We start from the raw sequence: 25,093 nt of genomic DNA, 5'->3' as shown, positions 1-25,093 counted from the left end.
AAACCCTGACTGATTACTGGGGCCAGTGGAACATAGTCCTGACATGTAATCTTGTTGCCTGCAGCTGTTGGCCACAACGCTTAGAGAGACCTGGGTAGCGTACAGGACTGGATTGCTCCTCACTTATTGGGTAAGTTGCTTCTCCTCTCTGGGTCTTTGCCTTCCAATATACAACAAATCTTGTAAACTGAACGATATCCACATTCCTTCTGATTCTAACATGAGATTATTTCGGGATATTCATTTTGAGTTCTGAGTTTTATTTCACATGTGAAATGTGAAGGGCACCGCAGGATAAACTTGTATCCAGTGTTGCCATCATTTGAGCATCTAACATCGGCAATGAACAGGTGGGCAGTGCATTACCTGGATGCAGCAATGATTCTGGAGGAGGATTCAGAAGTACAACTCAGTTGTGCTGCACATCAGGGCACGGGGCCCCAACATCTGGTGCTGGTGGCCCGATAAGGCCCCGCGAGGTGGGGAACAAGAGGGGGCCCGGCAGCGCGGGGAGGAGGTTGAACCCAACAGCCATCCCCAGGTCCCTTCGCCACGGAAAAACTGCGGGCGGGTGGAGAGCAAGTCTTTTTATTCCTTCGGGCCTCGGTCTTCTTGCCAGCAGAGGGCGGGCAGCGATGCTCAGCGTTCTCAGCGCCTCTCAGTAGGCGCAGGCGAGGCTCGAACCCGCGCAGTGAGGACCAGTCTCAGCGCGCGGCCGGGGAGGGCGGGGCGAGGGCGAGGCCCATACGATTGGTGCCCAGCCCCAGGCCCCAGCCAATGGGAGGCGAGCGCGTCCCGGGGCGGGGCGCACGCCGCGCCTTAAGGCTGGGTGACGCGCAGTGCTGCGCTGCTGCGTTTGACCTGCCCAGCTGCCGCGTGTCCCGCACCGTCCTCCCAGGCGCCGTCAGGTACCGCGCGGGCGCCGCGGGGCTGGGGCCGAGCCGGAGCCCGAGGTCGGGCCCCGGGCGTGCGGCCGCCGTCCGAAGCGGTCCGGGCGGTTCCGCGGGCATGCTGGGCATCCGCTGGCGGGCAGGCTCCGCCTCCGCGGCCCGCTCGCGCCGCGGGCGGCTCGGACCCGGCGGCCTGGAACCCGGCCGGCGCGCGGCTGTGGCGAGCAGGGCGGCGCATCCCCGGCCCGGTTCCGCGGGAGCAGAGCGGGCTGTGGATGTGGCACCGGGCGGAGCCGGCCGACCCTGGCTCGCGGCCCGCGGGGCCGGGCCTCGGCCCTTCGCCCTTCCTGGTCCCAGCGCCCCGGCCCTCCGGCTGGGGTTTCCGGGAAGGAGGCGTTGGGGGCGCGGGGCCCTGGGTCCCTGCGGTCGGCGAGGGGGCGCCTCGTGGGTGCCGGGGACGGCGCGGTCAGCCGGCGACTTTGGCCTGGGGCGGGGGCGCTGATGCAACCTGCGGGCGGGTCCACCGCCTCCCTGGCAGCCCCTGCGCCCCGCCGCCAGCCCTGCCATCCCTCCCCTCCCCAGCTTTCCCCCTTCAGCCTTTGTCCAAATAAAAGAATTACGGAAGTAGATCGTACCGCACAGTAACGTTAGTTGGGTGGTGTCAAGGGCTTGGGGCCAGCAGATCTTTCAGTACGAAGATCTCGTCCTTAGGTTCCTTGGCAAACATTGCTAAGCATGGTGAATTCTGGTTAAATTCGGTGGAACGGCCTCCCCTTGGCCTGCTGTATTTTGTCTTCTTGGCGTTCAGCTTTGCTTTTAGATAAATGAAGGTGATACATTAAGGGGCCGGGAGAGCGAGTTTGGAACGAAGTGGCTTTACCTTGCATTACTAACTTCCAAATTTTCCATTCTGAATCTCTCCTTCCGGGGTTGTAAGAGTTTCTGTAAGTAAACTAGTTACCTAACTTGAACCCAGAACAGTTCTTTAAATTGTGATCCAAAATCTTTATTCTTATTACCCTGAAATAAACATATTCTTTTCATTAGAATATCCTGGTTCTTCTGACTGAAGAGAATCTAGTTCTTGACTATGAAAAAGAATCTTTTAATAAAAACAAGATTTAAATACAGAACTTATTGTTCAGGGTTTTGCAGTTTTTCATGGCGTTTCATATTAGTTTTGCATTCCTCCCAATGTAAGTACTAAAAGTTCTTAAAAAGGTACTTTTTTCTCAAAGAGGTGATTTCATGTTTTTCCTGCACAATGTTGACTACAGTTATTTGTGTGCACATTTTATGCCCCTTACTGAGTTCTTGAGGATGGTCTGAGTCTCATCTTAAAAATACTAGAGAATGGGTGAATTTTGGAGGTGTGTGAAGGGTGCGGTGTGGTTTACCCAATCTTTTCTCAGTAGTAATCCTTAGTTGTTTGCCATTGACGCACTTGAGTTGAATTTTAGCAAGAATATCGATTGCATTAAAAAGCTTTTGTTGGCAGAACTTTAAAAAAGAAAAAAGGCCTGTATTTGTGAATGGTTACCCCAGAAAAGTAAATATTTTCAATGGCTTTTTGATGACTTTACACTGACGATTCTTTCAGGGTAATTTAAGAAAATCATATTTAATAATGCAGGCTAAATTAACTCTTCAGAATGCGGCCTTTTATGGAAATTTTGTTGTAGGGAGGATCTGCTGTAGGTGAGATGGCTGATAGGTGAGGGAGTATTGAGATCCTGAAAGATTGTGTTAATTAGGCAGATTACTTAAAACATTAAGTATTAAAAGTGTTTAGCTTGTCAATAGTAATTTGTTCTCATTTCCAGATTCTGAGTGTTGATTAAATGCACAACAGTTTGTAACATTATTTTTGACCTCTGAAGGCCATTAGATTTAGTGGTGGACTCTTGGTGAAAAGATTAGTTTTCCAGATGCAGAGAGTGGAAACCTCCTCAGTTACTTCTGCTTGGTCAGCGATGGGTAGCTGAAGTCTCATCTTGGTAGTCTCAGTTACCTTCTGTTACTATCTTGGCCACTTTAGGAGTCCTTAGTGTACTTAGGAATGACCTGGATTTTGACAGGCAGAGAATGCCAATAGAATCCCTGACCTGGGCTAGGTGAATTTTAATTTTAAGGCATGGTTATTGGCCTTTTAAAAAACATGAGAGTCCAGCAGGGACAGACTTGAAAACAAGTGGCCTGAAGTGTTAAAACCTGTGACAAAAATCTGCAAAATTCTGGGACTCCTGTAGAGGGACTTGTGTGGTAAATTCTCTAGGGGAGGGTAGAACACAACAACAACAATGTGTATAGTGTTTATAGAAAAAAAGGTCAGTGCCTGTCTCTTACATATGGGATTGCAGGTAAGTTTCTTGTCTGTGTTTTCTGAATTTTTGTCAAGAAGAGTATTTTTTTGAGGAAAAAATTCAGTTTAAGACCTGAAATGTGGCACTGTTGACTTATGTTGTAGAAATTGGCTAGTTTCCTTGTGAATTCAGGGCAGAAGGGAACTAAATGACTGTTTTGTGCCAGGCTGTGAGTTTGCATGTAAACTCCTTAATCCTCAGTGATGACCTTGAGTGGCTTCAGCCTATTTTACAAATGGGGAAATCGAAGCTTAGAAGGATTGACAAAAATCACCCAGTGATACTCTTCAGAATTACAGAATTTAAATCCTGGTCACCAAACTGGGGACATTTCACTCTTTTTGTGAGGGTTTTCCAAACCCTTTGGAAGAGGAAATTATTGATGTTGACTAGTTTTAAGACCATCTTGAGTCTGATATTTCTTATATAGTGCCAAGCACAGTAACCTGAACACAGAGGGCTCTTTAATAGAAATGTGTTTACAGGATTCTGGTACATCATGGTGTGTGCACCCTGTGACTTTTTCCAGTTCAACTCAGTATCTAGAATTCATCTTTAAGGATGATTTGAATGTTACTGTTGTGTCACTAATTTATGATTACCCTTTAATAAAACTGCCTGAACTCAGCAGATAAATGGATTTTTTTTGGTCCCATTTCTGTTGGGAATTAGCTGAGTAGATAACTGTTGTATAAAAAGGGAATGTTGAATTTAGATAATTGCAAAGATTCTTTTCACTTGCAGTCTCCCTGTTAACTAAAAAAGATGTTATTCATTGTGTTTTTAGGGCTTTGTAAGCCTTACCCCCTTCCACCTTTTTGTGAGTACCTCTCTGCCTCCTACTAGTAAAGTCACCACTGCCAGCCTTGGTGGCTTAATTTGACCCTGTCCCTGAGGATCAGATGAACCCTTGGACTTAATTATAATCAAGGTTGCACTTCCTAGGGGTAGTGACTTCTACCTTTCTTTCTTTTTTCTTTTTTTTCCCTGTGGTGCTGGGGATTGAACCCAGGGCCTATGTGCATTCGAGGCAAGCACTCTACCAACTGAGCTACAGCCCCAGCCCCCTACCTTTTTTTAACCACGTTCCATTTCTCAGTTTATGAAACCCTATCTTTTAGTTGAGCTTTGATTGTGGCCTAAGTGTTTTCTTTGTCTAATGTACCCAGGTGGGCATCCAGTTTCATTCCCAATAGTGTTTTTTTTTTTTTTTTTTTTTTTTCCTGATTATAAATGTAATTCCTGGCCATTGTAGAAAATGTGGAAAGTACAGAATAGTACAAATCGGCTACGGTGCCCTTTCCGTGCCTATCCTGACAGTGTTCCCTGTGTCTTTTGCGTAGTCAGGTGTCATAAGACATCTTAAGGTATCATGTGCTTATTTTAGGTGGCTACACATTATGTGTATGATGACACTGAACCATTCTCATATTGTTGAAACATCTTTTATACATGGAAGTTTCTCCACATTCCTGAACATTTTTTAAAAATAAATCTTAGGAGTCAAATTATTGGTTGGGGTCTGAACACCCCTAAGGCTTTATTATGGCTATACAGCTCTTTAGAAAGCTGCACCTAGAGTGCCAGTAAGTATTGCCTGAGAGGATACATTGCTGTGTTTTATTATTAATGTTATAGGCAAAAATTAATGTCATTGAAATATTTAGTAGGTGAAACAGTTAATTGTACTGAGTAGAGCATATGGAACTGAAGAAAGAAATCAAAACTGAGCATTTCAGGCTTAGTAGTGGTGTTCTGGGAAGTCCTGTCCAGTACAAGTGGACGTTTTTGCTAGCAGCCACCTATAGTCTAAGGATTCTTTTATTACTCTTTTTGGTTGTTAATACAGACCCCTTTGAGAAAGTCATGGACCTTCTCCTTAGAGAAATGAAAACCTCTGCCTAAAATTCTGCATTCTGTTTTAGGAGCTATTGGACCCTCTGAAAACCATCTTTGCATCTCAGGTTGAAAATCTGTATTCTAGTCTGAACCGTGGGAAGAAAGAATTGTTGGTGAGTCTTTGCAAACCAGAGTGCTGATTTTGCTTAGCAATTATAGATTCCTGAACACTGGCTTTGTAGGATGGTGCCAAGTTGAAAGGGAAGTGAGCCAAACCCAAGGACTGTGTTTTGCTAATTTGGCAGCTCACATCAAGAATGCTGTAAGATTGTGCATGGTTTGACTTGTCATGGACAGGCTCTGCTGAAACATGAACGAACCAGTCTTTTAAAAAATAAGTATGTATAGATATACTAAGTATACCTAGTTTTGGCACCTTTCTCCTAATATTGCACTTTATCTTGAAAACTTTTCCCCCAGACATGTTTTTGCATTTCCTTTCTGTTCTTAGTTCCTTCTGTACCTTAGTCTTTACTTCATGACGTGTCACGATATTGAATGGTGAACTGGATATAGAGGTGGGTGAACCGCTGGTGGGGTCTGGTATTAGGACTGGTAGCAACTGGAGACAGTAGCATGACTGACTGAAATATGCAGAATGTATGTGAGTGAATAGTGTGCTCAGAGATGCTCAGGGTTTCTTTCTTTCTTTCTTCTTTTTTTTTTTTTTTTTCATTTCATAGTGCTGGGAATTGAACCCAGGAACTCCAGCATGCTAGGCAAATGTTTTACCACTGAGTTGTATCCCTAACCCTGTTAAGGTTTTATTCAGTTAATTTATTTATTTGAGACAGGGTCTTTCTGTGTTGCTCAGACTGGCCTCAAATTTGCGATCCTCCTGCCTCAGCCTCCCAAGTAGCTGGGACTGCAGGTGTATGCCATCATGTACCTGATCATGTTTTAGTACTGAAATTCAGACAGATAACTGTAGTTTGATGTTTTCTAGGTCCTGATTATCTTTCCCTCCTTCAAACTGCTTTTCTGGTACAACTTTTCTTTTCTTGGGGGGTGGCGAGTTTTATAGAAGCAGTTATCCTAGCAAAATAAATTGTTTCTCTGGGAATTACCTTTTTTATCTTTTACATTTATATTATTTTTTGGTCTGACTATAAAAGGCTCTTTAAGACTTTTCCAAATTAAATTATAAAACATTTTTCCCTAGTCTTTGCCTCGCCTTTGTTTATGATAAATCTGACCAACAGATTTAGATTTTTGTGACTAATAGGAATTTTACTTTTTGTAGTTTATGTCTTTAGGGTTTAGCTCTTTGTATCCCCCCAAAGCCAACAATTCCTCTCTACATCTCTTAGTTTTCCTTGAGGACGATCCCTGATGTCTTTGCAGAATTCAAATTCTTTCTTAATTGCTTCACTCCCTGCATAAAAGTATAGAGTCAAAATGCAAAAAAAGAAGCCAGCTGAGTAGGGATGGTCTGGGGGAAGGTGGTAGTGGTGGCAGCAAGGTCTTGTAGTGCTTTGCACTCTGAAGCTGAGGTGGGAGGAGCACTTGAGCCCATGAGTTCAAAACCAGCCCCTGCAGGCAGCAGAGAGGAGAAGGCAGAGACCAGGTGATGCCAGGTCTCAAAATGAGCAACAAAAAAACCCTCCTTCAAGCCCCAGAATAGTTCTGGGCCCTGTGCTCCTGCCCCAGTGCTGCTCTCCTGTAGCCTTCTCTGATTTTCTCCCTTTGTAGAGGGTCAGCAAGTGCCCAGTGAGCAGACAGACTGACCCTGGGAGGTTTTCCTCCTAATGCCTTCTCTTTTCTTTGGACAGGTCTGTGGTTTTCCTGCTTGGAGGACAATGTTTTCCAAACTAGCACATCTGCAGACTGCTGCAGTGCTTCGCCGTGGAGTTCATTCTTCAGTGGCTTCTGCCACATCTGTTGCAACTAAAAAGACAGTCCAGGGACCTCCATCCTCGGATTACATTTTTGAACGGGAATCTAAATATGGTGCACACAATTACCACCCTTTACCTGTGGCCCTGGAGAAAGGAAAAGGTATGTTTTAAGTTAATTCACTTTTGCTTGGAACTTTTTATAAAAATGAATTGCTTCTCTGTTTTCTCTGTCCATTTCCCCAGATGCACTGAATGCCCGTGTTGTAGATGGGGTTCATTCAACCTTTACAGAGCGTCCAGTGTCACCTCGGGTCTACAGAGATGATCAGCTAGTCTTCCTCATGGTGGGCCTCACCAGGGGAATGTGGGAGAAATACAGAAAGTACTGTAATATTGTTGCCATTTTTTTCTGTTAGTTTTTATTTTGACTGAATCTTGGACATATAGGAAAGTTGTAACAGTAATGCTAAATCGTTTTCTTTTACTCTTCATCCAGAGTCCCTGAGTGCTAACATTTTACCACTTTTGGAATGCTCTCTTTTCCCCCTCCCACCCTGTATACTTTACATTTTTCCCTGAGCTGTTGGAGAGCAAGTAGCAGACATGATGCCTCTTTACCCCTAAATGCCCAGTGTGTCTTCCTAAGATATAGGACTTACTTTTTCTCATGTAATTACTAAAATCAGGAAATTGACACTGATATAACACCATTAGTAATCAATATACCCAGATTCATTCGTTGTCCTTTATAACAAAAGAACTCCTGATCATGAGTTATTCCAGTTGGCAAGTTTGTTGTCTTTTTCTTTTTTGTTACTGGGGATTCAACCCAGAGGAGCTCTACTACTAAACTACATCCTCAGCTCTCTCTCTCTCTTTTTTTTTTTTTTTGGTAGCAGGGATTGAACTCAGGGGCACTCAGCCACCGAGCCACATCCCTAGCCCTATTTTGTATTTTACAGGGTCTCACTGAGTTCCTTAGCTCCTCGCTTTTGCTGATACTGGCTTTGAACTTGGGATTCTCCTGCCTCAGCCTCCCAAGCTGCTGGAATTACAGGCGTGTGCCATCATGCCTGACTCCCAGCTCTTTTTAATTTCAATTTTGAGACAGGGTCTCGCTGAGTTGCTGAAGCTGGCCTGGATTGTGCTCTCTTCCTGCCTCAGTCTCCCCAGTTGCTGGGATTATAGATACGTCCCAGTTTTAATCCAGAACAAGTCCCTCAGTCTTTATCTTTTGATCCTGTTATTTTTGAAGTGCACTGGCTGATGATTTTGTAGTGCACTTCAGTTTGGGCTGGTGATTGCTAATGACCACAGTCAGGTTAGTCACCTGTGTGGCGTCCTGCCTTTCTCAGTGCCTCACGGCGAGAAAGCCATTTCCCTGTTGCTGCTAGTGTTGGCTTCCATCGCTTGACAAGCTGTTGTCTGCCAGGCTTCTCCAGTGCAAAGTTACATTTTCCCCTTTGTCTTGTTGGGACGTAGTTTAAGACTGTAGATATCCTGTTACTCATGAAACTTACTCATAATTTTAGCATCCATGATTCTTGTCCAAATAAGTGATTATACTGATAGTTGCCAAATCGTGATTTAATCTGCATTTTGAGATAACAGCCATAACAAATTAGACCAAACTTTATTATTTGGCTTTGTGCCAGAAGATGACAATATAAGTATATTAAATATTTTTGTCATTACCAGTATTATTTTGGACCAGTACTGTAATATACACATATTTTCTTTTGACAAATGAAAATCTAGATTTATGCATTACAGGTTTAGAAACAATTTGTTTTATGAAAATTTTCTTCACATACATTAGCAGAGTCTGGCCCATGACAATTTGGCTGTCTGGATTCTAGTTCCTGTTTCCTGTGCCAGCCCAGACTAGTGACTGACTTGAGCTTCCATTTCCTTAGATCTGTACAACAGAGTTGGTAACTCTCAGGAGGGGTTTTGGTAAGGTGTGGAAGCACCTAACACAGTGTGATACATGGTAAAGGGTGGGTATCTACAAGCCCCTAATACGTTCCAATGTCTACAGAGTCAGGGTTTTAAAAAATTTGTAATGTACCTAACATAAAATTTACTATTTTAAGCATTCAGTCCAGTGGCATAAAATGTGATTTACAATGTTGTGTAGCCATCACCTGTGTCTAATTCCAGAACGTTTTCATTACCTCAGAACGAAAGCTCACACCCATTAATATTCATCCCCCTGTCCCCTTCCCTCAGCTGATGGTGACCACTGAGCTATTTTCTGCCTTTTTATGGATTTGCTTATTCTGAATGTTTCATATAAGTGGAACCTATAACATGTGGCCTTTGTGTCTAGCTTCTTTCACTTGGCCTAATGTTTTCAAGGTTCATTTATCCATGTCATAGCGTGTGTCAGAATTTCATTCTTTTTTATGACTGAATAATATTTGATCGTATGTAGCACATTTTGTTGACTGTTCGCCAGTTGATGGTGTTTGACTTGTTTCTACGTTTTGGCTATTGTGGAATAGGGCTGCTATGAATGCCATACAAGTTCATGTTTGAACACCTGTCTTCCAGTTCTTTCTGGTGTGCTCTAGGAGTGGAGTTGCAGGGTCATTTGGTAATTCTGTGTGTAGCTTGTTGAGGAACTGCCGACTTTTCCACAGCAGCTCTACCATTTTGCATTTAATACTAGCAATGTGCGAGAGTTCCAGGGTTTCACATCCTTGCCCGAACTTGTTTTCTTTTCTTTTTTTTTTTTTTTCAAGATTATAACCATCTTAGGGAGCATGAGACATTATCTTATTGTGGTTTTAATCTGCATTTCTCTAATGACTAGTGATGATGAATGTCTGTCTTATGCTTTTTGGCCATTTGTTTGCTTTTGGAAAAATATCTCTTTAAGTTGTCTATTTTTAATTTTTTAATGGATTTTGTTATTGAATTATGAGAGTTCTGGATACTAGATTCTTATTCGATATGTGATTTACAAATACGTTCCTATTTTTTTCTTTTGGTTCTGGAGATTAGAAACCCAGGGTCATTTACCACTGAGCCACATCCCAAGTCCTTTTTACTATTTCTTTTGTGATAGGGTCTCAGGAAATTGCTGAGACTTGCCTCAAACTTGTGATCCTTCTACCTCAGCCTCTGGAGTTGCTGGGATTGCAGGTGTGCACCAATACACCCAGCCAAATATCCGTATTCTGTGGGTCGTTATAGTCTTCTTCAATGATTATTGTCTATCATGTGTAACTTCTTTACTTTTAAATCCTAATGGCAGTAAATATTAAAATTAGGTAAAAGTATCACTCCAGAGTTTATAACATTTTTGTGCTCTTCTTGTTCAGTGTATATTTTGATGCTGGATAGATAAAATATAACCTTAATAATTCCTTATAAACCTGTTTATTATGCTTGAACTGAAACAACCTTAACCATGAAAAAATACATGGAGTTTTACACGTAGGCATTCAGAGGGCTTGTTAGCAGTCTTAATTTTTGGACTTCATGTCACATAGTAATTTTCTAAAATTCTTTTCCTTCCTGACATATTTTAGGTATCTACCTATGGGATGTAGAAGGCAGAAAATATTTTGACTTCCTGAGTGCTTACAGTGCTGTCAACCAAGGACACTGTCACCCCAAGATTGTGAATGCTCTGAAGAGTCAGGCGGACAAGCTGACGTTAACATCGCGGGCTTTCTATAATAACGTGCTTGGTGAATACGAGGAGTATGTTACCAAACTGTTCAATTACCATAAAGTTCTTCCCATGAATACAGGTAAAGCATTGCCTTTTCTTGTTAAATACCCAGGACAGTAATCTTAATTCCTGATCATTTAAAGCATTTTTAAATCTGAGCATCTCCCCCCAACTAGGAGTGGAGGCTGGGGAGACTGCCTGCAAACTTGCGCGCCGGTGGGGCTACTCTGTGAAGGGCGTTCAGAAATATAAGGCCAAGATTGTGTTCGCAGGTACGTGTCGCTAAGCACCGTTATGATTTCAATATACGGTTTCACTTTCCACTTTAATTACTGATGAAATATTTCTAGTGTGCTTGCTTGGTACTTGACATGTTATTTGCTGAATGTTTCATAAAAATTAATGAGGAATTTCCTCTTCTTGGACTTATTTCAAGTTATTTCTTTATATATGAGATTTTCTTAACTCCTACTTTTCCTCCCTCAAATGAGTGATTCTATGATTTAATTTCTCATCTGCATATTTTCCCCATAGCAGTTTTCCAGTTAGATGGTCTGTGGTAGAGGGGTTTGCTCATGTTTTGGGGTTAGGATATGTTAGAGGGGCCGCATCCTATGTACGATGTGACTTTTGAGTCTTAATGTTGGTTGTATCATTGTGCCACGTTCTTCTTAGAGGCTTTTGGGAAGAGGAGGCCTTGGGCTGCCCCTATTACACTTATGAGAATGATAGAGAGGAGCAACTTGAATTCTGGTTAGGGAAACTAACAGTTAATTGAGATGATGTCATCTAACTCTAGGAATCTTTATATGATGTTCAAATAATAGGTTTTGACTTTCTAAGCTTAGTTTGATTTTTAATTTAAAAAAGTATGTATTGATTTATCACTGTGTGATCAAAATTAATTCTTGTGCTAATTCTTAATAATTAAAATCATTAAATATTTTACCTTGTGAACACATGCAGTTAAATTATAAACCCCATAACATGATATAAGCCAGAGTTCAATTGATGGGCAGAGGCAACCAGTATTTAAGATGACAGATTAGTATTGCCAAAGAAAAAATCTTTATACAACTCTGTAACTTGCCATTTTAAAATCTTGTGCCTTAGTTGTAGGACAACATAACTGTCTCTTGCAAACAAAAATAGTGTTTCTGGTGATTTTCATTCTTACAGACTGTTTCCAGTCTCTTTCATATTAGCAAAGGGTGCAAAGATGTTTTCACCCGAGTATTGAAAGAAGCTGGTGAGTCAGTGGGGTGGAGAGACAGCAGAAGACTGTCCCCAACTGTAAGTCCCCTATACCTGCAGGGTGAGGATGAGACACCTGATGTTAGGTAGAGAACAGACAGGCTCACGGTCTTACTGGTGCGTTTTTCTTAAGCCTGGCCAGAATCAATATGCTATTGTTTGTAGATGAGTAAAAGATGGGGTTACTTGTGGGTGAGAGGAGGAGAAGGAGGCTTTTGCTGGAGTAGCACCTGGAGATGCCAAGAAGCATTGTTAAGAGAATGATCCAGTACTGAGTTAATGGCATTGCTGCTGGCAGAGGTAGTGGGAAGATATAAAAACATCCTTAATGTGGGTGCGTCCCGACCTCTCTATTATTCTACATTATTCCTTTCTTTTTTGAATTCTGCCCCATCTGAAGGTACCTAGTGAGATGCTTTGCTGGTTTATGTTATGGTGTTAGCTCCCTCCTAGAGAGGAAGCTCCCTGAGGGGCAGGGAGCTTGCCAGTGTAATCTCCCTTCATTCCCTGCTGCTGGAATAGTACGGGACATCTAGTGGGTCCTCAGTCACATTTACTAGAGGTAGAATAGTGATCCTGAAGAAAGGCAGTGGTCTGTCATTTAGGTGATAAAGCATTGTAATGGCAGGGAAGGCAGAATGGAAAGTGCTTGGTTGCCTGAGGATCTTTTCCACAAATGAAATGGAAAATGCATTCTGTTGAGTAGTTAGCCTGCAGTATTGGTGTTTGAAAAGGAAAAGTACTGGTTCTCTGTGGAAGGCATTCTCTTTCTCATATCAGCATCATAAATGTGCCTTCTTTAGAAAACATGCACTGAGGACTAGGGTTGGGAGCATTCTAAGTAAAGTGAGTATCCTCAGGGCTCTATACAATAGTCAGGAGGCCAGTAGAGAAGGGCCTTGGTAGGAATTCCAAGGCCAGACCTAGTGGGCTTATGTCAGATGAACCAAGGTGTTTAATATTGGATTAGCTTTAATAGAAGCTCATCAGAGGTTCTCCAAAGCAAATTCTGAATTTATTTTTTAGTCAGACTTCTCAAGGTATTTTGTAGGGGTAGTGCTTTTTAAATTCTTGGGTTCTTTAGAATAATCACTGTTTGTTTCTCCTTTCTAGCTGGAAACTTTTGGGGTAGAACGTTATCTGCTATCTCCAGTTCCACAGACCCAACCAGTTATGATGGGTTTGGACCCTTTATGCCAGGTTTTGAAGTCATCCCATACAATGATCTTCCTGCACTCGAGGTACTTCAGTGTAACATGGTGCTTAGCTCAGAGTGACTACAAAAAATTTTGAATGATTTTTTTGTTGAATATGTGGATTCAAAATATGCTCATAGCATATTTTGCATATTTTGAGAACAGCTCAGTGAGAGTGCTTACCTAGCATGTGGGAGGCCCTTGGGCTCCATCCCCAGCACTGCAAAACAAAACAAGTCCTGTGACTCTAGTGAACATTTGTCTTATTCATTTGGGCCAAAGTTCAGACTCATTCTTAGTAATGGTCGGTAGTTTGCAGTGGTTCTATGGTCTTAATCCTAAGGACCAACCAACCAACAGCCCCTTGAGGTTTGTATCTTTCCTAATACCCTGAGCGTTACCTGCTTAATTCCTCCATAAAATTTCAGTTTTTAGCCAGCTTTTTAAAGTCATCAGGTAGGGTCTTTTTAAAAAATTTTATTTTTCTCAGTGATACTGGGGATTAAACCCTGGACCTCACCCATGCCAAGCACATGCTGTACCATGAAGCCACATCCCTGGCTCCAAAGTGGAGTACTTTTGTAAAAAAGCCTAAAGTAGCTCTAAAAGGCAATTTGCTATAGGTTTTATTTATATATAGTTATGTGTTAGAAAAGCGTAGGATAATATAATTTAAACCTGAAGTATTCGGAGTGTCTGGGAATTGAATGCCAGTGGGAAATGGTATATCTGTGAAGTAGAATACAAGTTAGTGCAAAAAACTTGATTTGCATACTTACTGTCCACAGGAAAATGTGTGTAGTATATGGTTTCAGATTCACAAATACGGTAGCAAGGAAGTCATTAAAACTTACTCCTCTTTCTTCTGCAGCGTGCTCTTCAGGATCCCAACGTTGCCGCCTTCATGGTAGAACCCATTCAGGGTGAAGCCGGCGTTGTTGTTCCAGATCCAGGTTACCTAGTGGGAGTGAGAGAACTCTGCACCAGGCACCAGGTTGTCCACGTTAACAGAACCAGTGGGCCCTGCTTGACTTCTGTCCCTGAATTCTGTTAGGATAAGCATGGAGATTAAATCGCCTTTCCACTAGAGGGAGACATAATCCAAGAGTTTAGGAACTTGCAAGTACTTAGAGGTTGCATGGGAAGCTGATCTGTGACAGTTCTGGAACTCCGGGCTGGAACCTGTGCTCTGGGCAGAGCTGCAGACCTCCTGGCCCTCAGTGTTTTCCTCCTCTCTTCCTGGGAGCCTTGCACTATTAACATCTCCCAAACCCTGTGCCATGTCCCTCTGCTGCAGAAGTTTTGGCCAAGCCCCTCGCCCACCAAGGCTGTTATGAGTGGATTTTGTTGGCCATTTTCTGTTCCTGACACATGGAAGCTATTTGATGAACGTTTATGGGGCAATTAAGTGATTTTATCCCAGAGGGTCGCTACTGACAGGAAAGCCCTCCCACCCCCCACATTTGCATAAGTGGATCTGTGCCCCCCGGGGGGGGGAACCCTGGGGAGGTCATGGCCCCCTGCAGCAAACAGTTGGTGTGTCTTGGCTTTTCATAGGACACTCTTGAAGTTGTGTGGGTAATTAAGCCATTTTCACAGATTGGAGGGCATGTGAAATTACACGTTTGCTGGGAGGGGAAATAAGGCCATACTGTTTTCTCTGTGGAAATGAAAATGAATTAGTGCTGTTGTGTTGTGTCCCAATAGGTCCTGTTTATTGCCGATGAGATTCAGACCGGGTTGGCCAGGACTGGCAGGTGGCTGGCTGTTGATCATGAGGGTGTCAGACCTGACCTAGTTCTCCTTGGAAAGGCCCTTTCTGGTGGCTTATACCCTGTAAGTTCAGCGTTGAGCTTTCTTCCCATTCTCTGCTCTCCTGAAGTAGACCTCCAAAATACTTCAACACCTACTGATTGTGGAAATGAATTCCTTTCAGATGGTTTTAAAATGTTTTATTTGTTCTTTTTAGATGTACATGACAGTAGAGAGTATTTTTATATATTATGCATACATGGACTATAGCTTATTAGGGTAGATGGTTTGGTTTTCACCAGTAGTGCTGTGGGCCACCTAGAATATCTGTACTAAAAAGGTTTTCTGTGTTCCACTTAGTTGAGTTTGCCCAAAGAGTGGAGCATGCCTTGGAATTTGCTGTGGCATTTGATTTGGATGGAAGCATCTTACCTGAAAACTGTGTCTGCAGATGCCTGTCCTTTGGCATAACTAAGTGTTTAGAACCCCAGCTGATGAACATAGCAGTTGACAATAGCAGTGTTTGGCCGTGTCCTTGGTCTTGCTCTCCAGAACTAATGGTTGGGCCTTGATGAAGGCCCGGAGGGGAGGAGTTGCTTCTGCGTAGATGGACTGCCTTGCTGAGGGGGGTGCACAGCTGTTTTCTAAGCAGCCAGACAGAACATTTCCCTTGAAACCAGAGGAGATCGTAGTTATGCCATTGCAGAAATGGCTTTCCACATTTAGTTCTGAAATCGCATTGTTCTGTGCCATTGAAGTGCGCCTAGCATATTTATGACGTGTTTGGGGATCACTGCTAATTACTGGTGACAGATATAAACTCTCATTTGTTGAAGGGTTTGTGTATCTTTAATATCGCATCTGTATAAATTTTCATGTTCCTGGTGTGCTAAGAATGAGAATTGTACCTGAGAAATGACGGGGTGAACTGGCTGTCTTCCAGGTGTCGGCGGTGTTGTGTGATGATGAGATCATGCTGACCATCAAACCCGGGGAGCACGGCTCTACGTACGGTGGCAATCCACTAGGCTGCCGCGTGGCCATCGCAGCCCTTGAGGTAAAACTGACCCAGTCAAACTCCAGCTGCCTCCTCAGGGAGTGTTGAGGTGATTTTAAATTTGGGCCCATGGCATAATAAGAAATTGAATAAGACTGTGAGGTATTAGACAACGTGAAGTACAGAGGAAAGACTTCAAGAGCACGGCTTCTTAAGGCCGTTTAACCTGTCGCCTTGAGCTATCAGTCACAGGGGCTTGGGGCCCTCAGGCCCTGGTTGCCCCTGAGAGAGTGCTAATCTACTGATCTGCTTTTGGCTTAGCAAGCAGGACTTCTCGTTCCCCGGAGTATGGATTCCGAGGGTAGAGTCCAAGTGGGTGCTTAGCGTGCCCGCAGTCCTGGGCTCAGTCCCCAGCTCCGCACATGCAACCTGCAATTTCAGTGCTTTCAGGCTTGAGCATAAAACCATCACACAATCTCCGAGGATGGATTTTTTTTTTAGAGGAAAGAAAGGAAACTCTGCAATTTAAAAATTATAGTCTTCAAATTAACTACAACCGATTGTGTCCAAATGATAGTATATCATAAAGTATATTAAACACGTCTATATTTTGCCGTGAAATCAGGTTGAAAATAGATACGTGACTAGTGCAAGGCTCTGAGCTGTTGTCTGTTTAATTAGAACTTAACATAGACCTTGAAAAACGAGTGATAACTGAGTTGCTCTAAGTCTTGTTTTCCTTTGCTGTAGTCCAGGTCGCCCTCCCAGGAGCAACCAGAAAAGGGCATTCGTAACTGTCACCTAATTTTGCTTTAAACATAGGTTTTGGAGGAAGAAAACCTCGCTGCAAATGCAGATAAGATGGGTACTATCTTGAGGAACGAACTCATGAAGCTGCCCTCTGACATTGTAACTGCCGTGAGAGGAAAAGGGTTGTTAAATGCCATTGTTATTAGAGAGACCAAAGGTATGTCGATAACACACTCCTATTGTTTTTTAAGGATGAGCCTAGAGCATGTTTGACACTTTGGTTGGTTGCAACTTTAGTTGGGTGTAGGGGACCCTCTGCGCTGTCCGTTGGCCTGTTGGCCGGGTCTTTAGATGGAGCAGCATGAGTGCACATTAACTAACTGACCTGCTGCTGTTCCTCTCAGGCATCTGTTTTTCCACCTTCAGTGAGTCACACAGCACTTGGAGGTTCTGAGTTGTTTTCTGTCAGTCTGGATGGAATGCTGTTCTTGGGAGTTTCCTTTTTGCTGTTGTTATCCCTCACCTGGATACTTTCTACACCAGCTGAGGTTCAGAGCAGTAATGATAATAGCAATGATGATGTTGATGATAATAAAAATAATGCCAGCTGTCACTTAGTGGACAGTTTGATGTTCCAGTGTATCATTGGTAATAACCCTCAAGGGCTCATTTTTGGATTTTCTTATGATAACACTTCCTTTTAAAGCAGTGATTCCAGCCTTGGCTGCACTTTAGAGTCACCTAGGGGACTTTCTAAAAGGAGTCAAGCCTGGCCTTGCCCTGGAGACTCTGATTTGATGGGTTGGGTGGAGCACTGGCATTAGCAGTGACTCTTTCATGATTTTGATGTGCAATAAGGGTTGAGAACACACCATGAAGTGACCAGCTCACGGCACAGCTCAGGCAGCACGTCCCTTTTAGGGGTGCTTGTTGTTCCCCAAGTTTTGAGTATTGCTCATTCTGAGTCAAGTTTTTTTGCATTAGTTCCTGAATAATTAGGGTGAGCATTCCTAATCTGCAAGTACAGAATGCTCCAGATTTCAAGGTTTTGAGCACCAGCATGACACCAGAGGTGGAAAATTCCACATTTGACCTCTTGCCCTTTTTACTTTGAGATGGGGTTTTTTCTAAGTTACTGAGGGTCTTGCTTAGTTGCCAAGGCTGGCATCAAAATTTTGATCATCCTGTCAGCCTCTCAAGTAGCTCGGAGTACAGGTGTGTACATGTAATTTGCTCATGTAATTTTAATGTTTTGTTTTGTTTTTTGACAGTATGGGGACTAACCCAAGGCCTTGTACATGCTAGCCAAGTGAGCTACATGCCCAGCCAGGAGTAACTTAATTTTTGAGAATTATAGGAGGGCTGACGTGTAGCCAGTGGTAGAGCACTTGGGTACTGTCTCTAGCACCAAAAATCAGAATAAAACTGTCCTGCAACTTGGTGCTTCCTTTCTTGAGCTGGCACTGGGAATTCCCTTTTGCCAGGCTGCCACCCATGTAACATGAAAGGGATGTTTAGACGTTTATCCTTGATGAGCACATGTGTGTGACCATTTTTCTGTAGATTACGATGCTTGGAAGGTGTGTCTGCGGCTTCGAGATAATGGGCTTCTGGCTAAGCCCACCCATGGCGATATCATCAGGTTTGCTCCTCCGCTGGTGATCAAGGAGGATGAGATCCAGGAGGCGGTGGAAATCATTAACAAGACCATCCTGTCTTTCTGAGGGTGGACCTGCTCAGTGGCTCCTGGGGGCCGGCTGGAGATGGGGGTCCTGAGAAAGCCCTGCTCTGAATGCCGGCACATTTCCACTCCCACGTGTCTTCAAAGACTTTTTTGGGACATATATTTTTTTCAGTTGATATATAATAGAGTGACATTTATGAACCTGCAGGTGGCTGTGTGGTACAACTAAAAGAATGAGTGGCATCTACATGTGGTTAGTGTTCTGAGGAGTGTGTGCTTTCTAAGGTGAATTGCATCTACCTATGTAGAGACAGCCTTCAAATCAAGTCCTTCAGTATAATTTATATATGTTTTATAATTTCCTTGCCTGGGATAAATGTTTTGTATTTGAAAAAGTTATCTCTGAGATAGTACATGAAAGACATGCTTGACTTTATAATGCTGAATCATTGCAATCATTGAGCATTAGGATGATTAATGGGTAAACATATGTAAAATGCTAGTTTAAAGTAAACTTTATATTGGCCAGCACCAGAGTATTCTATGGATGTCATCATTTCTAATTAAGAATTCATTCCTAAATTATGTTTTAAGTCCTTGATTATAATTTGTAAAAATATTGTTTATTTCCAACATTTCTTTAAATTTAAAATAAAGCTTTTATTTACAATGTCTGTTTTGTGATCAGTGTGCTATTCCTGCAGTCTTATCAGGCACCTAACATCTTTAACCTCTTGGGGAATGTTCTTACCTTGCTTTATTCCTTGTGTTTTCTAAGAGCACTTTAGCTTTCTTTGGTGACCTATGAAAGGATAGGAATTAGAAAAAGAAAATACAAGACTCTTCTATACCCCTTTCAGAACAGTGGCTTTTCCCCTGTGCATAGATACCATTTTTCTTAAACTTACCCTTTCTGTACATAATGTTTTGCAACTTCCCTGTTTTTCTTTTTACCTAGAGTATTTTGTGTTTCTGGCAATTATAAATTTATCTCATTCTCTGTGTGGATATGTTACAATTTCATCTCATCTTGGAACCACTTAGCTTGTTTTAGGCCTTTCACTCTTTAAGTAAAGCCTGTGACTACTTCATGTTGTCACATGACAGTGGTTTTTTTCCCCCTTTTCATTAAGTTTTGCTGACGTCTCTTTGGTGTGAGCATTCTCCGTGGAGTAGATCCTGGACGGGGCTTGCCGTTCAAAGGAGTGAACTTTCTAAGCTCAGTAGTGCCAGGCTGTTCCTCGCCTCCTCTGGGTTCCAGCAAGGTCCTCTCTGCAGCACGAGAACTGGGTCTTTGGTACTTGAATGTGTCCTGTCACGTCAGAGGAGGTTTCAGTGCGTGAGCAGTTACAGGGAGGTCATCTGCAACTGGGCTGGCACCAGGCCAGCTGGTGTGCTGCCATGGGCGGGAACCCCCATCTCTGCAGCGGTGCTGAGGGGCAGCCCCATCAGTGCCCCCGAGTCTGCTTCCCACAGCTCAGTGGATATCCCGGCCTCCTTCAGGAGTCAGTTTAATTTGCACAGGACAGTTCTCACTCCCAGAAGACCTCAAGGCCAGATAGGTTTAACGATTGAAGCTCCCGGCTAAATTCTCTGAAGGTCTTAATGTGAGACCCTAAGTGTGAGGTTGGGCAGAGGGTAGCAAAGCACAGAGTCAGGCCGAATGGTGGGGACCTCAGTGCAAGAAGTGGGCAGTGAAGATGGACACCTTGGACCCATTCTCTAAGCTGGCACGCTGTGGGACCCCTGAGGGAAGGAAGGGAAGCAGAAGGGGCGTGAGTTTAGCAGCATTAGAAAACCTGCCTGATGCAGGTCTCAACTGTAATCCCTGCCACTCAAGATGGGGAGGCAGGAGGATCACAAGTTCAAGGCCAGCCTCAGCAATATAGTGAGACCCTGTCTCCCCCACCCCCCAAAAAAGGCTGGGGATGTAGCTCAGTGATGGATGATGGATGCAGAGCCCCTGGGTTCAATAAGTAACACCAACAAAACGCCCCTCCCCGTCCCCAAAACAACAACAAAGACCCCTGCCACTTGGGCTCGTCACTTACATTTATTGCTGTGCCCTGGTGTGTGGCCCAGGTCTAGGTGTGGTGTGTGAGAGGTGGCAGCGAGGGCTGTGCTTCAGGCTTGGGGATCCCGTGGAGGGGAGGCCCTGGTGAAGGGAGCCAGGTTGGGGGAGGCAGGAGGAACCGCAGGCGGTGACATTGGAGCATTTGCTGTTAGAGCCTCACTTTGCTCATCCATGCGACCTGCAGGCACGGAGTTGTAGAAAACTGGAGGAGAGAGGAGGGAGAAGGCTTCCGGACAGGGGAGCGTCTGGGCGCTGGTGGCTTCCAGATGAGGGGGGATGGGCAGAGCTGAGGCCTGGCTGTACACCAAGGGGAGGAGCCTAGAGCACAGGAGGCCCAGACACAGGACTGGTTATGACCAGAGAAAGGGGACAAGGCTCTGAGGAGTCACCGCCACAACCGCCTCTTCACCCCACTTGCTGGTGACTTGCTCTTTGGGTTCTGACTTTCCCTGTCACCTCATCTAAAGCACTGCAAAAACTGAGGCTGGGACAGGACGTGATTTACCCAGGGCAATACACCAGGTGAAAATGACAGTGCACGTCCCGCACCAGCAGTCTGAAATTCCCATCCTGCGCTGCTGCGCAGCCCCACCGATGGGACACCGCGCTGGGACACTTGTGGGTTGCGATCTGTGCTGGCTGCACACTAGAGTCTTCTGGCTTGCTTGATTAAAAAGTTGACATCAGTGTCCAGGCCCCACTTCAAATCAGATACGGCAATCTCCAGGGGCGGGCCTGGCATCTGCATGGTAAATGTTCCCAGGGGACTGCCTTGTAGAGTGGGTGTTGAGAGTAAATGCAGAGTGTCACCCACTCCACCCTGCCAGGCTCAGGGCTGCCCCGAGTTCCACTGGCGGAGGCACAGGGTTCCTGACCTCATGGGGCTGTTAGGAGGAGCATTTATTGGAAAAGTTTTTTGAGTAGTACTTGGGCTGGCCCTGAGCATAGGTAGTGGTTCAAAGAAATAGCTTTTTGAAAATGGCCTGTGCCTGGTCATCCAAAAATGTTAAGTCTCACAACAGCTACTGTCATCCCCCGTGACAGATGGGAAAACCAAGGCTTGGAAGGACAGACTTCCCAGGTCACTGAAATAGTAAGTGGTGTTGCCTGAGAGCCCTGGCAAAGTTTCTGAGGGAGGCAGAAGGTGGTCCCAGGTGTCTTGGGCTGGAGGTTGGGGGACAGTCCTTCCTTTTTTCTCTGGATTGTGGCTGAGATGCCCCTGGTATGTGTAAAAGCATTTCAGTTTTTTCCGACGCTGGGGAGGGATTCTTATAAATACCAGTGGGAGTCATTGGAATGAATAATAAATACACAAAAGCAGCTTAGTCCTTTTAGGAAAAACTCCTTTAAATATATTCAGGACGTTTCCAGTGTACCCTGAATGTGTAACAGCTCTGAGGAGTTTTATTAGCTCCCCAGCCTTTATTTTGATTAACTTATAAATGAGACTTTTTTTCCCTCTTTGCATCAGCCCAGGCCTTCAAATTATTCATGAAATAATTTGAGCTAATATGGTTTCATAATTTGCATCACAATGCTTAAGTGCAGAGCAGATGATAGCTAGGGATGAGAGCCTGGGTGGAGGCAATGTCAGGGCAAAGTTTTCCCTTCAACCTGTGAAAGTTGGTTGGAGTAAACTGATGATTAAATAGGACGGCAGGTGCGTAAAAAGGAGAAGCCCCAGGAGTGTGGTGCCCCAGTGCCATGAAGCAGGGAGAGGGAGGGGGGGGATGCAGACACTTTTGAGGGGTTGTGAATGATTTCTGGGGAACAGATGGTCCCTGGGGTAGAAATCAATTTGTAAAGTTTCTCTTTGGAATCTGAATAAGCCAGGGTCAGACATGGAGAGTAGGTGCAGTTCATTCCCCAGTCTTCTCTCCATGGCAGGTTTCAGGTAGGGGTGGAAGGCACCTTTTACAGTCTACTCTTAAGGCAGATAAGGGGATTCCAGAATCTCCCCACACTGGGGTGGGCACAAGCAATACACTCTGCTTAGCATGCTCCAAACCATATTTCAGGGTTTCATTTTCTGGGCCCCAAAAGCTGATCCTGGCTCAAAGCAGAGGTTCAGTGAGTACTGACAGCTCAGGCTGCCGTGTAAATGGCTGTGGAGGATCGAGGGCCTGCTGGTCTTGGTGGCTTTGCCTCAGGGCAGTGGGGTGGGGTTTGAAGTGTGCTAGTAAGATGCCGGCTCCTGACGTGCATGGTGCCACACACCTGTAACCCCAGCCACCCCGGAGGGCTGAGGCCAGAGCACTGCAAGTTAGAGGCCAGCCTGGGCAACTTGGTGAGACCGTCTCGAAATAAAAAAAAAATAAAATAAAAAGAACTGGATGTGGGTCAGTGGTAGCCCCTTGGTCCAAGCCCGGTGGGTGCCAGCCCCTCCTCTCACCTGCCTTCTTTTTCAACACAAAATCACTGTGGCTCCCGAGGGCCAAGTCGTATACCTATTAACACACTGGGAGAAATCACCCCAGTAATTATTTCACGATATGTGTGCAACAACACACAAAGCTGCACACCTTTGGTGGGGTGACCTGGGGGCAGGAACGCTGGGTGAGCAACCGCTTCTGCCCCAGGAAGCCTAGCATCATGGAGGGTCCACTGCCAGTGTGACCCTATTACAGTACACAGGGGCAGACTCAAAGGGGGAAGGTTCTGCTGGGACAGAACCTGGCAGGTGCTGATGATATGGAGGTAGGGTGGCAGCTTCAGTTTTGTTCTTGTCCCTGAGGAGCTGGGTGACCTCAGGCAAAGGGCAAGTCCACACCTCTCCGTTCTTCATGTAAAGGGGATCAGATTAGACCAGTGCTTTTTCTGCCGTCCTAGGGATGGAATCAGGGACTCTAGCTGCCAGGTGCTCTACCCCTAGGCCGCATCCCTAGCCAGGGCAGTATTTCTAAAGCCTGGCCTGGTCAAGTGGTCTCTGGAGGTGGGGCCTGAGCCTGAACCCCCTATGAGTGGCACGCAGCTCAGGTGGTCTCTCAGCACGCCTGCAACCCACAGCGAAGTCATTCTGAGACCCAGGCAGAAGGTTTCACACAAGGACAAGACTGCGTCCACCACCTTCTGTGAGTGGGTTCCCATTCCCCCTCTTGGGCTTGAAGATCTTGTGACTAAGCTTCCCCCGAAGCCAGTTTCCCGGGAAAAAGAGGCCCCACTTCCGCGGAGAGGCGCTCCGGGTTTTCGGGGGAGATGACCGGGTTTGTGGAGGTGCCTTTGATCTTTAAGGCCCTGAGCCTGCAGGCGGGCGACACACAGGCCCTGGGTCTGGGGGTCTGGCCGGCGCAGCCGCAGCGCTGGGACGGCAGGGGGCGCTGCCGGCAAAGCATTGATCCCCGTCCTGACAGAGAGCCGCCGCGGTGCGCATGCGCGGGCCGGAGCCCGGGGTGGGGGGAGATGCGCGGAGCCGGGGGGCGGGGCGGGGGCGGGGCCGGGGCGGGGCCTTTCCGCTGCGCTGCTCTGCTCGCCGCGGACTGTCTCTCCGTCGGAGCGGTGTCCCCCAGCGCTGCAGAGCAATGCGCTCTTGTTAAAGATGTTTATTATTGTGGCGATTAAAGGTCCTCCTAGTAAACAGTCGGAAAATGAAACAACCCTTTGTGGCGCGGTGGCCGTTCGGGTCTGGCTGGGTTCTTGCCGTGCTCGTTACTCGTACTTTGGGGCTCCCGCCTATTGGCTTGGGGGTGTGAGTCGTGTTCACCCAGTCGGCGCCCCTTTTGGTTCCCCATGCAGAGGAGCCGGCTCCCGAGCAGGGGGAACTGCCCCAGCAAGGAACCGTCCAGCGACTGTCGCCTGTGCAGCCGAGAGGTGGGGAACGGCCCACCTCAGTTTCCTGGGCCTCCTAGAGTCCACCAGACTGTTAGGGACCGGCTGCTGGATCTGCAGCCTGCACGGCTGCGAAGGGGGGTGGGTCCCGCAGTGGGTTCCGAACGCTTGTCCTGGTGCGGGGGAGGGGAGCCCTGTAGGAGTGGGGAGATGTGGGGCCTTGGACTGTGCAGCCTTGCTGACCTCCGGACGCTGGCCGCTGAGCTGGCGATCTTGGCCTGCCGGGCCTGGCACGCTCTGGTGTGTGGGTGCTGCAGACGGGGAGAAATTTCTCTTTTGCCCATCTTGGTTCATGACTGAGCCTCTTTAGCAGAAGACAGAGTGATAAAAAGAAAAGCTGCGCAGTTTTTAAATATACCTTTTTTGAGGGCTGGAGCATTCAAAGGAAATGAACACCCAAAGAAACCCATGAGCCTGTATATCTTACTCAAGGCCTGGGAAAGAAGCGGACAGTCTTGGGGAAGGGTGCCTGGGTAGAGGCCTGTGGTCTGGTGGATGTTCTGGGGAGCTAGCAGGCCGGCTGGCTCAGGCTCTTCTGTGTCTGGGTGGTTTGGAGACAGGGAGACAGGGCTTCCCTCCCAAGGCCTAGGCCTACTTCAGGAAGAGGGCAGTTGGACTGGAGGCGAGCAAACTTCTTGCTCCAGGGGTTTTCTCAAATACTGAAGTGTCACAGTTTGGGGTGGCTTATCCCAAACCCCATCAGTGCTAAGGTCAAGGCCAGTGCCTCAGCCCACTCAGACTGGGGAAGGACTTCTTAGAAGGGGACCCTGAGAGGGGTGGTACCCCTCTGCCCTCCTCTTTCTCCAGCAGGTAGAAGCTTTCTTCCCAGCAGAAGAGGCTGGTTTTCAGGCCCCCAGAGCAGTGAGTAGCTGGGGGCAGCCAGGCC

General features: G+C 45.7%; 1 protein-coding gene across 1 annotated transcript; it reads left to right on the top strand.

The window, feature by feature from the left end:
* Positions 1-834: 834 nt before the first annotated feature.
* Oat (ornithine aminotransferase) lies at positions 835-18,982 on the top strand. The gene is made up of 11 exons (XM_047553724.1): positions 835-908; positions 5,179-5,265; positions 6,925-7,150; positions 10,530-10,754; positions 10,852-10,947; positions 13,043-13,170; positions 13,997-14,119; positions 14,833-14,961; positions 15,821-15,934; positions 16,697-16,841; positions 18,188-18,982. Exons 3-11 carry the CDS (start codon positions 6,952-6,954, stop codon positions 18,346-18,348), a joined length of 1,320 nt encoding a protein of 439 aa, XP_047409680.1. The 5' UTR covers positions 835-908; positions 5,179-5,265; positions 6,925-6,951; the 3' UTR covers positions 18,349-18,982.
* Positions 18,983-25,093: the final 6,111 nt, after the last annotated feature.

The sequence above is a fragment of the Sciurus carolinensis genome, chromosome 5 (genome assembly GCF_902686445.1).
Source record: "Sciurus carolinensis chromosome 5, mSciCar1.2, whole genome shotgun sequence".
In the NCBI taxonomy this organism is placed as follows: domain Eukaryota; kingdom Metazoa; phylum Chordata; class Mammalia; order Rodentia; family Sciuridae; genus Sciurus; species Sciurus carolinensis.
Note: the sequence above shows the minus strand (reverse complement) of the source record. Positions and strands in the feature narration are given on the sequence as shown.

What these genes read in the sequence shown, in the direction of transcription:
- Oat (XM_047553724.1), top strand. Translation starts at nt 6,952, where the DNA reads ATGTTTTCCAAACTAGCACATCTGCAGACTGCTGCAGTGCTTCGCCGT. An exon ending in TGGCCATCGCAGCCCTTGAG is followed by an intron (nt 15,935 to 16,696) that starts GTAAAACTGACC and finishes CTTTAAACATAG; the next exon opens with GTTTTGGAGGAAGAAAACCT. An exon ending in TGTTATTAGAGAGACCAAAG is followed by an intron (nt 16,842 to 18,187) that starts GTATGTCGATAA and finishes ATTTTTCTGTAG; the next exon opens with ATTACGATGCTTGGAAGGTG.